The 15769-nt window shown below is 30.0% G+C and overlaps 1 protein-coding gene across 1 annotated transcript; it reads left to right on the top strand.

The window, feature by feature from the left end:
• Window positions 1–3611: 3611 nt before the first annotated feature.
• Window positions 3612–7090, top strand: Ppt1 (Palmitoyl-protein thioesterase 1). The gene is made up of 7 exons (XM_012365755.2): window positions 3612–3919; window positions 5110–5219; window positions 5814–5941; window positions 6041–6196; window positions 6291–6408; window positions 6646–6804; window positions 6867–7090. Exons 1-7 carry the CDS (start codon window positions 3772–3774, stop codon window positions 6990–6992), a joined length of 945 nt encoding a protein of 314 aa, XP_012221178.1. The 5' UTR covers window positions 3612–3771; the 3' UTR covers window positions 6993–7090.
• The last annotated feature ends 8679 nt before the right edge of the window (window positions 7091–15769 follow it).

Raw genomic sequence — 15769 nt, 5'->3', positions numbered from 1 at the left:
ATGATAATTCGTATTCAAGAGAATTGAATGCAATACCTTATAGAGCAATTTTTTTTTAAACAGTCAAAATAAATTTTTTCTTTTAAAGCACCTAAAATACGAGTATGAAAATTATTCTGCTAAAATCGAAAAAAGTACGAGTGACGATAAGTTAGATATCTTTTTTTTCAATAGTATAAAACAACGTCAAGTAAGATATTTTTTGCTTAAAATAGAATGTTTGGTTTGACGTTTGTATTTATTAGACTCTATTTTATCTCGTACATTGTATTACAATCTTACAATAGAATTTTAATCGCGGAAGTGCAAATGTAATTTGTTTATAAATTATATGATACATAGACATTACATCGATAATATCAGTATCATTTTCAGTTTCATCTAAATGATAACGTTTTCACGTTGGAGACAGGCATTTTAGAATCCTCTTAATTTCTCAAAGAAAAATATATTTATTTTAACCCTTTTTGTCTTATTTTTTATTAAGAATAATTGAAAATACTGAATAATTGAAAATACAAAATTGAAACTTCTGAATTAAATATCCGGATTATCCACTTTTTTCTGTATAATAATAAGTTGTAACATAATAATTTTGAAGAGTACTAATATGACATAACAATACCATCGATATGTTTCTTTCAATATTTTTTACTCAATATCTTGAAAAAATTTCTGCAAATATCTATTTGTCTATTAATATCGTCATATTGATATTTATTATTGCATTATACTAACATTACATTAACACTAATAAAATACTGATATTTGTTTACATTGATATTCTCTTGGTTCCAATATCAATGCAAATTGATACTCTGTCTCAGCACGAATTTAGCGAGCGTAATAGAGGATGAAGGGAATAGGAGGATAGGAAGATCAATATGAAGAACGGACAAAATAGAATTCATTAGCACGACATCACTGCAGCTGAGACTGGAGCAAAATCTCCTATATTCTCGACTTAGCGGTTTCCGGCAAGTAATTATTGTTCGAAACCAATGTTGCTCGAAATCTCCCTCTCCCTTTGTTCTCATTTTCACTCTCTGGAAGGATGATAAAAACCCACCGTTGAAAGACCATCGGAAAATAAAGCGATAACAAAGAAAGTCAATTTTATTTGTTCCATAGCAAGCAATGAGCGGATTTTCTTGAATATTCCAATTACATAATTTGAACTAATTTGATAAATAATATTCATGTCTCTGCTTCTTTTTAGTTATATTATTGCATAAAAATCTGTCGTATAGTGGCAACGATAAAAGATAGTGAATATCCATTGCTTAATAGTATGTCAATGATATATGTATGTTTTAAATTTTGTTGGTGAAATTGAGAATAAGATAATAAAATGGTACACAAATTCCAAGATAATGATTCTCTTGTCAGAAGATAATGTAAATGAAAATTCAAGTATTTCCCTGAAAAAATAAATTTATGGTGCCAATAAAACGTAATTTTACTTTCTTTGATAAAAAAAATAACATCGAGTAAATTCAATTTATAAAATAGATTTTCACCAATAAACAAAATTTAAAAAATCATATGGATCAACATTACTCTCATTATGTAAAGCAATTAATTATGTAACACATAATTATCAAATGTAACTAAGGGTTAATAACGCTGGTCGAACAAGTGGGCAAGCAGGGAAGAGACTCCGCGCGAGGGCCTATAGTGCTTTGGTCGACGGTCAACCTATAGGCATGCCGCAGCAACGTGTGCCGGGAACGATTCGCATGCGGTGCGGCTAGCTGATTAATTAGAACCTCTACCTCTCTCCACCCGCTCTCATCCCATCGTCAAGGGAACTCGATGTAATTACGGGCATCAGGCGCGCGCGCGGTATTGCGCGGTCGCGGTGAGGAGTAAGAGGCAGTAGTCAGGGGATAGGATAGAAGGAGAGATACGAAATGACTGTGCAGGTTGGCCGCCGTCGCGGGGGTAGTACACCGAAAAGCACAGTGGTTTACGTAGTATAGTTACCGGATATGGACGGACAGAGGGATGGAATGGTTGGAACGGATGGTTAGGGATGGTTAGGTCGGGAAAATCCCTGGCGGCATGCCGCTGGAGAAGGCGGTGGAGTTCGACAAACTGGATTCATTACGAGTGGAGGTATAGCGGGGGTGAGAGATGTAGAGAAGCGTGTAGAAAGCTGGAGGGAAATGTGGGATGGCGGAGGAGGGGAGAAAGGTTGGTAGCGCGCGTCACAGCATACTGCCACTGGTCGCGGACGTAAAGAGGTGAACTCTTCCACGCTGATCTTTGGACTGCTATCAGAGCTTCATTAATATTTTTATACAAAGTTTTATTTTTTCCCTCAATAGGACACATATTTTCTTTCTTGTATTCTATGGATCGATAGAATCGTTTGTCCAATTTCAATATGAAAAATTAGATTACAGTACGTTCGCATGTAGCATATAATATAAATGTACGACGTACATCCAAAGTATATGTTACACTTTATCTTCTTTAAGAACAAAAGAAGATTTTATTATATATTGAAAATAACGTTAAATTTTTTATATAAGCACTATCTAAAGATTTCAAAAGTAACCAGCGGCAAAGAACCGCGTGATATCTTTAAGCTTTGCGCGACGAGATTTTACAATATTTATAGGTCTAAATCAGCAATCCGCGTTAAGCTGGTAATAGTCATGTTAGCACAGATCCGCTTTAAGTGATTACTGCTTTTCCATACATAGGCAGAACAGCCGAAGAACGGAAACAATGTATACCGCAGCAAGCGCCTTGGATATTGTACATTGTGTTTCGGATATCGCAGCAATTCTCTAAACAAAACGGCCACGAGTTTGCTACTCTTATTCTCCCTTCTCATATTCCTCTCATTTTCTCTCCCTTATCCACCCAATAAGAGATGCTACTCTTTCGGATCTTCTGCGAGGAATGAATAGCATTCGCTAATGCGTGGAAATAACAACAGTGATGTGATGATACGCTTTCACTTCGGTAGACTGTAATAAGTCGTGCTTCACAGAATCGTACGTAAGCAATGACAAACTTTCCAATAGGGGCGTGTAGGATTCAGGATTATAGAAACTTTGAAAGTACGTAAAAAAATTAAATTTTTTAAATATTTAATACATCAATAAATAATAAAAGCACATTTTATTGTACTCAATATTATGTACTTTTATGTTAAACAATTTTCATTATATTCATCAAAAGATATAATAAAGCTAGTCATTTTTACGTGTTGACACATAAATTAAATATCGTATTAAATTAATTCAAACGTAAAACTATTTTCTAAATATACGTGTTTAACACTGGATGTTAATATTTATATTTCTGATTTAGAATTTTTGCTTTGAATTTATTAACTAATTTTTTAACTAATTCAATAGCTTGAAATTTTTTAATTAATTGTTATGCAAATGTGTAGAAATGGTGCGTTTGACTCCAAAATGTCTCAGAAATATAAAATAATATAATTACACAGTGAGTATCTCTTATATGTTGTATATAATGCAAAAATTTTGTTATCTAAAGTTCATCAGATGGTTATATTCAAAACCTGAATTACCGAACGAGTATTGCAGTGTTACGAAATTTCCAATGTAGCCATATGAGGCGTCGTCATCGACATAAAAGCATGTATATGCACACATGCAATCGATTGAATATTGCAGCCAGTTACACTCACGATCAGCTGTGTTTGACGATGATTGACAGTGCCGCAAAAGTATTGCGAAGTGTTGGTTTACGTTAGTTTCACAAATCTTATTGTAGTTAATAGTCGATATGGATCGTGTTGCAACAAAATGGAAGCTAAGTCATTCTTTTATTTTTATCGTCGTGATATTTCTATGCGCAAATGTCGATCATTGTTTAGATGAAAGGAAAGAAAAAACTGATTCACCAATACCGATAGTGCTTTGGCATGGAATGGGTGAGTTTATTGCACTACAATTGCTTTTGTTAGCTGCTTTTTCCCTTACTACATTTATTCTACAATTGCTTTTTATTTTTTCTCACTAATTAGAATTACATTTCCAACTATAATTATAATATTACTAACATTGATATAATTTTTGACATTTTTAGAGGCGAGCTAGCACTTATGATCTCAATTTTTGTTAAACATTGAGTAATAAATTCAAGATTGCATATCTTGCGAGCAATAAATATAAGAAATATTTAAAAAAAAACCCGGAGTAACTAATTAATTTACATATAATAATATAGTTTATTATTTGTTGAAAGCTAGCACCACTTCATCTATCATTTGTATTTTTCAATTTTTTTGCTATGGTTAAATTGGACGTAGAGCTGTATTACTATATGCACAACTTTGACACAAAATGCGTTTTAATTATAACATGTGCAAACAAATAAAAACATAATGTCACATGTCTTTACATGTTTGTGAAGACATTCCTGACTTGCAACGAGAAATCAAGTAACTTTAAATATAAGGTAAAAAAAAAGCTGTACTGGTGTTTCGTCGCAAAAAGTCGTTTAGAGGGAAGTAGCGCATAGTATCTAAAGATTAAGTTAAATTTAATTTTTTAGCAATTCTTTTGCAGTATATTAGAGCAAAAAATTCTGGTACATTTGTTTTTTGATTTATTTTTCTATAAAAATATTTTTTGAAAGTGGAGGTGTTAGTTTAACATTAAGTCAACACTTTTACTTTGTACGTGTAAGTTAAAATCCTTATTTGAATAAATTTAAATTTGTAAGTTTATTCTTGTTTGACTCTGTACAGTTGAACTTTCCGACACAGACTGCACTGCTGGCGTTCACAGCCATCGTGCTATTCGCGTTCGCAGTTTGTTACTAATATATGTAATATGACAACCATATTAAATGTAATAATATTTTTAATAAAATATTTTTAATATCAAATTTTATTTTCACTCACGCGTCATGTTTTTAGACACGATAGTGTTTCTTGATTTCGAAAATTTGTCAGATTAAAAGTTCTTAACTTGAGCGACGCGTCTGTAAATTAAAATATTACTACTTGTAACATTTAATTCCAATTTTTAGTTTCCAGTTTTCAAATGTTTAGTATCTTACATTGTCAATAAGCATACATTAGTATATCACTTAAAGATAAAAACATATCTTTTACAGGTGATAGTTGCTGCTTTACTTTCAGTCTTGGAAAAATACAAGAGATTCTTCAGAATGAAATACCTGGAATCTATATCAATTCCATACGAATTGGAAATAATGTTATAGAGGTTGGATGTGGTTTATATATTATCAAACTATATTGAAAAAAAATATTCTAGTAGCGTAAATTGAACAGAAACAATAAAAGGAAAAAAATTTATATGAAACATTTTTTAGAAATAAAATGTACAAGGATAGAATCAGAGCATTTTAGATTGATCAGTATGACTTTCTCTACAATGCGCGATCGTAGCGTGATTGACCATAGTTGTTAATATCTTATAAACCATAAAACAATCAAATTTTTAAATTTTACAATTTTAGTTTATAGTTCTACGATTTTCACATTTTGGGATTGCTCAAGAATCTAAAAGACAAACGTTTTACGTTTCACATAAATATAAAAAAAAAGCGTAAATGTATGAGCTGAGAATGTAAAAAAATCTTTTTTTTCAAAACATATGCAATAATTTGTTTTGTTGTTATATCACTTGTATTGAAGATTATATTGAAAATTAATATTCTTTCCAATAATATTTCTTTTTCAAATACATCTTTTTGAAGAATTTTCTTTATTTTTTTACTTTTTTTGTATTTGTTTTATATCTTTAATCTATTATTCAATTTTATATGCAAAATTAAGATATAATATATTTTTATAGGATGTTGAAAATAGCTACTTTGGAAATATTAATGAGCAAATAAAAAATGTGTGTGAACAATTGTCGCAAGATACAAGGCTTCAAAATGGATATAATGCCATTGGCTTTTCTCAAGGAGCTCAATTTTTGTAATTTATTTAATTTTATAGCCACTATATATATATAGTATTTTAACTAATTATTTATGTATATTGATTGATTGTCGTTACGTGTGTTACATTTTTTAGAAGAGCAGTGGCACAAAGATGTCCGAATCCACCAATGTTGAATTTAATATCTTTAGGTGGTCAGCATCAAGGTGTTTTCGGCATACCAAAGTGCTCAGATACATCTCAATTGTGCAATTATATGCGGCGCATGCTTCATCTCGGTGCATATTTATGGTAATTATTTTCTTTAAAAAATAGCTATGCTTAATGGGATTTGTTATCTCTATTATTTATATATTATTTTATATTTTCAATTCTTTTCTCTTAGGTATATTCAAAAGTCATTAATACAAGCTTCTTATTGGCACGATCCTCTGAAAGAAGATGAATATCGAAAGAAAAATATGTTCCTTGCCGATATTAATAACGAAAATACTATCAACACGGTATGAACATTGATATAATTATAAATTAGAATCTTAAATTAAAATATGTTTCAATATAGAAACTGCGACATTTTACATGTTCTATTGGGTTTACCTAATTGATATAACAACATGATATAGAATTTTAATATCATTAAAATTATAATATAGAGACAAGAGTTAAAATTGCATTAGATATTAAGTAAGTAACTGAAATATTAATTAACTTTTTTTTACTCACATTTATTATTGTGATAGGAATATAAAAACAATCTTCAAAAGCTCCAAGCTTTAATTCTTGTTAAATTCGAAAATGATACAATGGTGGATCCGGCGGAATCGGAGTGGTTTGGATTTTACAAGTCTGGCCAAGCGGAGGAAATACAGAAACTACAGCAAAGCGAACTATACAAACAGGTACATAAATACACGATCGATTTAAAAACACGAACCTAATGCTATTGCTTTATCATTTATAGGATTGGCTTGGATTGCGTGCAATGGAAATGGATGGCAAAGTTCACTATCTTTCATTACCTGGTGATCACTTACAATTTACGGCCAACTGGTTTATTAACAATATAATTAAAAAATATTTAGTGTAATTAAAGAAATATGTATTTTATCTACAAAGTTTTCAATTTTGAAATTTGATAAATAATGTATAAAAGAATATTTAAAACAAAAGAATTTTTTCAATGCAGTTGTTATTTCCTGATTGTTACAAACACATTTTAATGTCATTCCTTTCTAATTTTCTATTTTCTCTTAATCTTATTGAATATATGATTATTTTATAAGTAATCTTATCATAAATTAAATATCTTATTTCTAATTCGCATGTCTTTCGTATGCATAATTTTTAATTACCTGTGCCCACAATGCTAGAAATCGATCCAAGTTCTCGGATCGAAAAAAAGTTACTCAACTTGAATGTAAAATTCGAATAAAAAGCAGAATTGAATTTGAATGAAAAATGCATCACGTTCCATTTTTGTACTAGCTATTAACTTCAAAGTAATTGAATATATATATATATATATATATATATATTCAATTACTTATATATATATATATATATATATATATATATATATATATATATATTCAATTACTTATATATATATATATATATATATATATATATATATTCAATTACTTTGAAGTTAATAGCTAGTACAAAAATGGAACGTGATGCATTTTTCATTCAAATTCAATTCTGCTTTTTATTCGAATTTTACATTTAAGTTGAGTAACTTTTTTTCGATCCGAGAACTTGGATCGATTTCTAGCATTGTGGGCACAGGTAATTAAAAATATATATATATAAATATACCTTATTATACAAATTTATAACATTGTTTTATTTCGGCCGTTGTTTCACGCTGGATGCTCTTTTTCTCGTAATGCGGAAATAATAACGCGCCGTCGAATCGCACGTGCCGAAAAGTCGATCGAAGAGAGCCGCAAAAGAGAATGCAACGTAATTCGTATTGTTCATTGCCGCATGACGCGATTGTATATATATCGCTGGATGGTAGAACGCGGGGTGATGGGAGAAGACGGCTCCGAGGTAGGCAGGAGGGTGCACCGCCGCCACTCTCCGTTCCTCCGTCCCTCCCCTTCGTCTCCTCTCGTCCTTGTGTTGCACAACAAAGCCGCGGGATGAGAAAACATTAATCTAGGCATGTTTTGTAATCTCGCCGCGCCCGCGGTGTAGCTACATATAATGGAACGCTGTTATTGCTACACTGTTATAACGTGCGCACAATGTTCGTTTCGTGCCTCTTCCTCCTTGTGTCGTCATCGTGGTCGTTACCGTTCTCGTACAGATTGGAGGCGCGCACGTGTGTTCGCCAGGCGCTCGAGATTAATATTTTGAAGATAACGAAATGACAACGGCGAAGATTCGTCGTCGAGGCCAATGTTGCGCGACGGACACAGGTGTTTCACATCGTACGGTACGCTTCCTATCGAAATATCGATGCTTGGTATATATTTTTCATATAATAGCTTTTAAATTACGCCATGCACGTAATTTTCGCAGTGAAGCGTAAAACAATTTGAGTGAAAGCACAAGTAAGATTTAAAGCAAATAATAATAATAGAGCAATACTTTTTCGAAATTGTTACTTTGCGACTATTAATTTGCACATGAATAAATTTATTACAATGTACCATTTTTATTATATATCTGTTTTGTATGTCACTAATTAAAAAAAAAAAAAAAAGAATTATAAAGTATAAATTATAAATTAAAACTTGTATCGCAAATTTGATTTAGGTATTCTGTCTTGTTATTAAAAAGCAATCGCTATATATTTTAATATAATTTTTATTATCAGTGAAATAATATGTTAATTTAACTTCTCATTTTGCGTTATTTACCTTTACTTTCTTGTACATTTTTTAATTAAATAAATAAAACTTTTTGTGGTGCGACATTTCAATAATCATTGCACTCCTTTCTTTCGGTCGTTAAATGTGAATGATGACCAAGAACACTGCGTGGATTATTATTGAGAGGCCGGCGCATCTCTTCAACGTCCAATCATGGATGTCCTTAGAAGGGCCGCCTCTCGATTTCACCCTTACGAAGGTGCGCAGCGCCGGATGGAGCGATGGGAAGAAACGGGTAGGGTGCAATAAATACCAGACAGACCGTGATGCACCGATCGTATCTTGCAGATAATAAATTGGTACATTGACGATGAGAGAAACTCGCAATTTATGATTGAATTTAATAGGACTAAGCAAAATAAATGTTTTCTAAAACAATTTATTTTTATTTTTATTGAAACTTTTTATTAATTAAGTTAATTAGATTAATCGATTTTGCAAAACAATGATCAAATGTAAATTTAATTTTTGTTTCTTTATCTTTTTCTAAAATTATCAAATTAAAGCAGTATGTTCGTGAATCTTTATGGTCTACCGGATCTTTTCTTTTTTTGATGAAAGTTTTATTGAGAAGAATTTGACAAGTATTTAATAGGAGTCTCTTCTCTGACATTGTCTTCTCGTTTCCACAAATTAATGGAAAGCCCTAAGGCTTTTATATGATATCTCTCAATACAGTAGTACTCGCAAGAATGGTAGTAGACAAATCGCAAAATCGTTAATTGATAATTTCCAAAAAATTTAAACATTGTAAAATAAAAAAAAATATTAATAAAAATATAACTTAAATAATTTCAATTTTCCTAAATATTATTATAGTACTGAGTCATGAACTCTGAGATTGTATTACAACAGATATGAATTAAAATTAGTTGATAAATATGACTATTATTTATTACCTATTTGTGTAGACTTTATTCGTCAAAATCACTTAAGTTCCTGATCTTTTATTCGATCAAAACCGATTATTGTCTCAACACTTTTATTAACAACAATCAGCTTTGAATCGGTCAAAGAACATACCGAGATACACTATGTAAAGGGCTGAGTTTAATTACAAATCTGGGTCGTGAGTGGTGTGGTGGAGCGGTGTTTTCGCGTCAATGACTTTGAGTGAATTCATCAGCGAGCGACACGAATGAACCCTCAAAAGGGAATGAATTTTTGTCCGATGAATTAGGAAGTGGTGCTCTGCCACTGCCGCTGCTTTGCCTTAGCCGTGATAATATAAATATTAAACTATTGTTACGCGTATACGTATCTTCCTTCCCTACCCTTGAAAACTTGTGATATTTGAACAACTCCTGGCAACAAAGATTGATATGTTCGGCTTTTTTTTTTTTTTTTTTTTTTTCTTTAGAAATATTCTTTTTTTCGTATTTTACATTTTAGAGAATAGAGCGGGATCTTGAAAAACTTTTTTCACATGTTTATTGTTTTACTTAAAAAGATTTAAGAAAAATTATTCATATAATGATCTATTAAATTCTGTTGGAAATCTATTGAGATTTAAAATCTTTTTATAGTACTTTTATGGAATATATTGTATATATAAGCCGTTTTGTAATCCTTGCAATTCAATTTAATAATTAATCTAACTATTTATTTTAATTAATAAATTTTATAATTAATTAAATATTTTTGTATATTAATTAATTATAATACATTTAGCAAATCATGTCAATAAGAACGTTAAAACTAATGATGCATAATTGCATCTTATATTATTATAATAATATAAAGGAAATCAATGTAATTTATCAAATATTCAACTATATCGAAATATTTAGAGCAACAAATAGAAAGGCAGAGCTCACTACTCATTATCTTTAGGGTGGTTTGGCTGAGATATTATGTGCCGCGTATACCCCGTCTACCGACGCAATCAATGAATGGACCAGGCGGACAATCCCTCTGACAAAAGCCCGACATTTTCCGGCTTTTCAGTCTCATTACCGTAATAATGCAAATGAAAAGGAATTTTGCGAGTTGTACGGTGCTTACTTCTTTTGCTTTTCGCGACCAACATCTCCATTTTTTGTCCGTCGTTTCACTAGAGGACTTAATGCTAAAGAGATAGAATGCAAATGATTAGCTATCGCTCTCATGTTTAATTAATTAACATATGTATTCATTATGTTACAGTAAAAGCATATTCAATTTATTAACTGTGTGCTTATTCAAGTAGCGCAAAAATTATGATAATTGCATGATGATAGTAAAATGAAGTAATAAATAATTTTAAATGCACAGTTTTATCTACTATTTATTCAAACAAAAAATTATTATTTTATGCAATGTTTTTTTAGATTTTATTTTATCTTGACGATTTATTTAAATATATATATTTTTCCACACAATATGAGATATATTTGAAATAGAAAACGATGAATAAATGAATCACAATTGTAAGTAATTGCAATCGTAATCTGGAGATGTTGATGCAACGCAATATATTGTCTCGGCGTAGAAAGTCTTTATTTCAACATGATAACGAAAGAACTATTGAAAAAACTATCACAAACTTGAGTATTCTTGACTGTTAAATTATATTTCAATCTGTTTTCAGTTTTCAATATAAAAGATGAAAACTGGATTAAAATCGACTAAAGATTTTCTTTGCGATGTTTACGGCAAGAAAAATTAATTCCTTAATTAAAAATTTAAAAATATTCAATACATTTATCATTATCTACTAATAATTATATATTATTAGAGAAAGAGATAAAAGGGATAGAGAAAAAGACAAAATCTATTCCGTTTATTTATATTAAACAATAAAAATAAGCTATACACAGAGAAGATAAAAAAAGGAAAGAATAAAAAAAATGTGCAACACATTGCATTGTTAAAAAAATAATTCTTTTTACAAGAAAACAAAATTAAGAAAAGAGAGGAAAAAAAATTAGTTTGTGATAAATATTTTATAGCGATTTCACAGATGCAAACACATAATAGATAATATTTACAACAGATATATGCAATAATGTTATAAACGTTCGCAATAACTGACAAAAATAATTTTTTTTATCAAAATTTGCGCGTGAAAATAAAGAGGACAAGAAAAAAAGTAAGAAGAGAGTAGAAGAAGGATTGCATACAGATGCTCGATGATGAGTTGATAGAGATCTTGACGTATGATATTTGCGTCGTAACACGTGCGGTGACCATTGATAGGAATGTCTCTATCGAAAACTGCGCGAGAAAATAAGGAAAACCGAAGAGAAAAAAAAGAGGAGAGAAAAACTCGTGCGCGCACGTGGAGGAAAAGAACCGGAGAGCGCGAACGATGGTGTTCCTCAGACAGAGACACACAGCCCCGAGCTATGTAATTCATTACTAAAGCAATCTCACCCTGGCACCCTCTCTAGCCTGTACCCTGCCAGCAGCAGCCCTGTCTCCTCCGCCCCTGACCCATCAGAACCGTCCGAGAGAGCCCGCACGTTATAATATAAAAAAAGAAGATAGCGGCGACGGCGGCAGTGATGGTAGCGAAAGAGGGTAGATATAGATGATGAGGGGTGAGGAAGCGCAAGGGAAGTAGGAGAACGCCCGATTAGAATAGCGCCCTCTGACAACACAAAACAAAATGAAACACAAAGCAGTGTTTTCATAATTAAAAAGATTGCGCGCGCTTCTTTCCTCCTGCCATTTCTATTCATATCTTTTTTTTATTTTCTCTCTCTCTTTCTCTCTCTCTCTCTCTCTCTCTCTCTCTCTTTCTCTTCCTGGATAGAGACGGTAAGCGGGACAAAAGAAGCGGAATTCAATAACCGTATTAATACGCGTCGTCTTTAAAAAGAAACCGAGCAGACGCATTAAAATATATTTTTAATCAATCTAATTGTCGTACGAGATCTAATTGAGAGTATAAGGAATTAATATTAAGATTACAATGAATTTATTGACTTAACAGAATAAAGTCTAATGCAAATATATTTTCAGTTATATGCTTTTTAATTGTAAATCTGTGATGATTAATAACATTAGCTTTCAAAGTTTGACAATATTGCGTTATATTATATAACGATAGCATTTAAAATATCTCGATGTAATAATGACGCGATATTTCTATCATACACAAATAAATCAAATTTCTTGTATATCTATCTACTTGCTAATTAAAAAAAAAAAAAATAAAAGCAATAACCCGTAATGTCTTCGCATTTGCAGTCAATGCATTAAATGTCAAAGAAATACAAGCTCGAGGGAAACAAATAATGTACCCCAGAGACAAATCTGTCGCTAATTTACGGCAAATTTAACAGGTATCTTTACTTATGAATTGCGTCGTCGATTATTCAGCATACAGAACACGACAAAAGTAAAAAAAATATACGACTTTATTTAAGATTTTTCAGATTTAATGCATATTATAATCAAGGACTTGGACCGAACCGGAATCGGAACCAATAACTATTCCGTAATCTTTTGTTTTAATCAAAGCGAAATTGGAACCAAATCGAAATTTCATAAAGTTTATAATACCGAAACCGGTACCGGATCAGTAAAATTATTTTCGGTTTTTATGATTTTTTTTGGTTCTTTTTTCGATTCCTATTCTATACTTTATCACTCTTATTTGTTAAATTTTTTATTTGTTTATATCGTTCTCCTTTCTTCTTTATGTTACATGATTTATAGTGGCTCTTGCAATCCATTCACGTTAAGTAAAGGCCATAACACATAAAAAACGTAAGTAGTAAGACTTCGGCAGTAAATAAACTGACTAATTACAGTTACGTATTCTCGAAAAAATTCGACGATGATTGACTAATTTGCTTATTGCTTAAGTCTTACTTAAACTATTGCACATACAATGGATATAAAACAAAAATGAAAAATGAATATTGATAAAGATTTTACATGCCTCCATTTTTCTTGTAAAATATTATTTTGGTAAAATAAAACTGTAAATTTTTTTTTTTTTTATAAAATTATAGAGAAATAATTACAAAACAGAATTTACATTAAATACTACCAAAAAATTTTTTAATTAAGTTTTACATTTAATATTTCTAAAAGTCTTTTATTTTTTAAAAAATAGATTACATTCATGTTAAACTTATGTTAAAATGTACAAATGTATAATTATAATGTTAAAATGTAATAAGTTATTTTTATGTGTGTATCAAATGTTTGCAATGCAATATAATATCTTATAACGTAAAATAAAAAATTATATTTAAACAACATAATTAATTTTAATTATTTTTTTTATTGTTTAAAGTTTTTTTTAATATTAAAAAACCTATTTTTCTGTATAACCCTTATTATCATCATTCTATCTATAGCTACTTTTAGTGTATTTATATTTTTTATAGTATATTAATTCTCTCTCTCTAATTGCAATGTCCGTTATAAAAATCTATCATTTAACGCATTTATAAATTGTACGCATGCACTTTTGTCACGTATTTCTTTCGTATACTCTTAATAAATTAACCACTAATAATCGCTAAACATTTTATATCAGTTATTTCTTTCCTAAATTTTTGTTTTTCATTTATAAATTGTGTATAGAATGTTTCACTCAAATATCTCTCTTAAATATTAATTTTAATTTAAATTAATTGTGTTAAAAAGAATTTTAGAAAAACCGAAATCGAAAAAAACAGTTATTTAAAAGGTTCTTTTTTTATCAACTAAAAAATGATAACTGGAACATAGTTATTAAATATTTTATTGGACCGTAAACCGAACCAAAATATCATATCGGTCCGAGTTCCTAATTATAATACACATACTTTTTCAAGTAATGTGTAAATTTAGTTTAATCGTATATAGTATTTTAAACATGCTCTCTCTTTGATTCTTTATTACATGAATATCCAGGGCTATATACAAATATTGCCATGTAATAAATATTCATATCCCATGTATTTTTAATTTTATATATAAGAAAATCAGATTTCTGATTCAGATTAATCTACAAGAAAAGTATCAAGCATGTCCACCTAACATTGTGGACATGCTTGATACTTTTCTTGTAGATTAATCTGAATCAGAAATCTGATTTTCTTATATATAAAATTAAAAATACATGAGATATGAATATTTATTACATGACAATATTTGCATATAGCCCTGGATATTCGTGTAATAAAGTTTAGTAAATATATAATTATTGCTAATCTTTAAAATTATACTGAGTGTGTGTTGAGTGATTGAACTTTACTAGTATGTTCTATGAGTAATAATAAGAAAGAAATATTACACATAAACACAAATTTAAAATAGGTTTATTAAAAAGTTATAATAAATATATTCAATATAAAATTAATAACAAGTTCATTGTTGATGTATTACGATATAAGTTAACGGAAGATTGCTTGGACCTTACTTTTTACCAACCAAGACCAACCACACACTTGTTTAACGTTTTTAAAAACGTTTTGTCAGTAGTTTGAGAAGAAGTTTGCTCTTTATATCACTAACGTATATAGTTTCGATTAGGTGACTGCCCGGCATGTTTTGTAAGAAAAACGTGAAAAAATGATTAGACGAACGTTATCATGAAAAGTAGATAGATTAGAAAAGACCAATTGTTTGGCTTTCGAGATCAATTTTACATCATTATCTATGGGGAACTGTGAAAATAATAATATACACCATATAACAGTCAATATGCAACAAGAATTGATAAAAAGAATCAATGATACATTCACTGAATTAAAGCAAGATAAATATGAAATTCGTAGAATGTCAAATTGAATTTTTCAAACTTAAATTACAAATGTAAGACAGCATTTTGAAATAGAAAATTAAATAAACTTTTTTTAATGTAACATAATAATAAAGCATTTCCGGACCTATGTTACGTAACATTTTTTTTATTTCTACTCATAGAACTACTGGTGATATTTAATCATTTAATTTTTTGGGCCGTTTTGTATATATGCATTAGAAAAATATTAAATTAGATTTGAATCTACAATCTAAGTAAAAAATTTAACTTTCTTACAGTTATTTAAATTAATAT

The sequence above is a fragment of the Linepithema humile genome, chromosome 6 (assembly GCF_040581485.1).
Source record: "Linepithema humile isolate Giens D197 chromosome 6, Lhum_UNIL_v1.0, whole genome shotgun sequence".
Classification (NCBI taxonomy): Eukaryota; Metazoa; Arthropoda; class Insecta; order Hymenoptera; family Formicidae; genus Linepithema; species Linepithema humile.
Note: the sequence above shows the minus strand (reverse complement) of the source record. Positions and strands in the feature narration are given on the sequence as shown.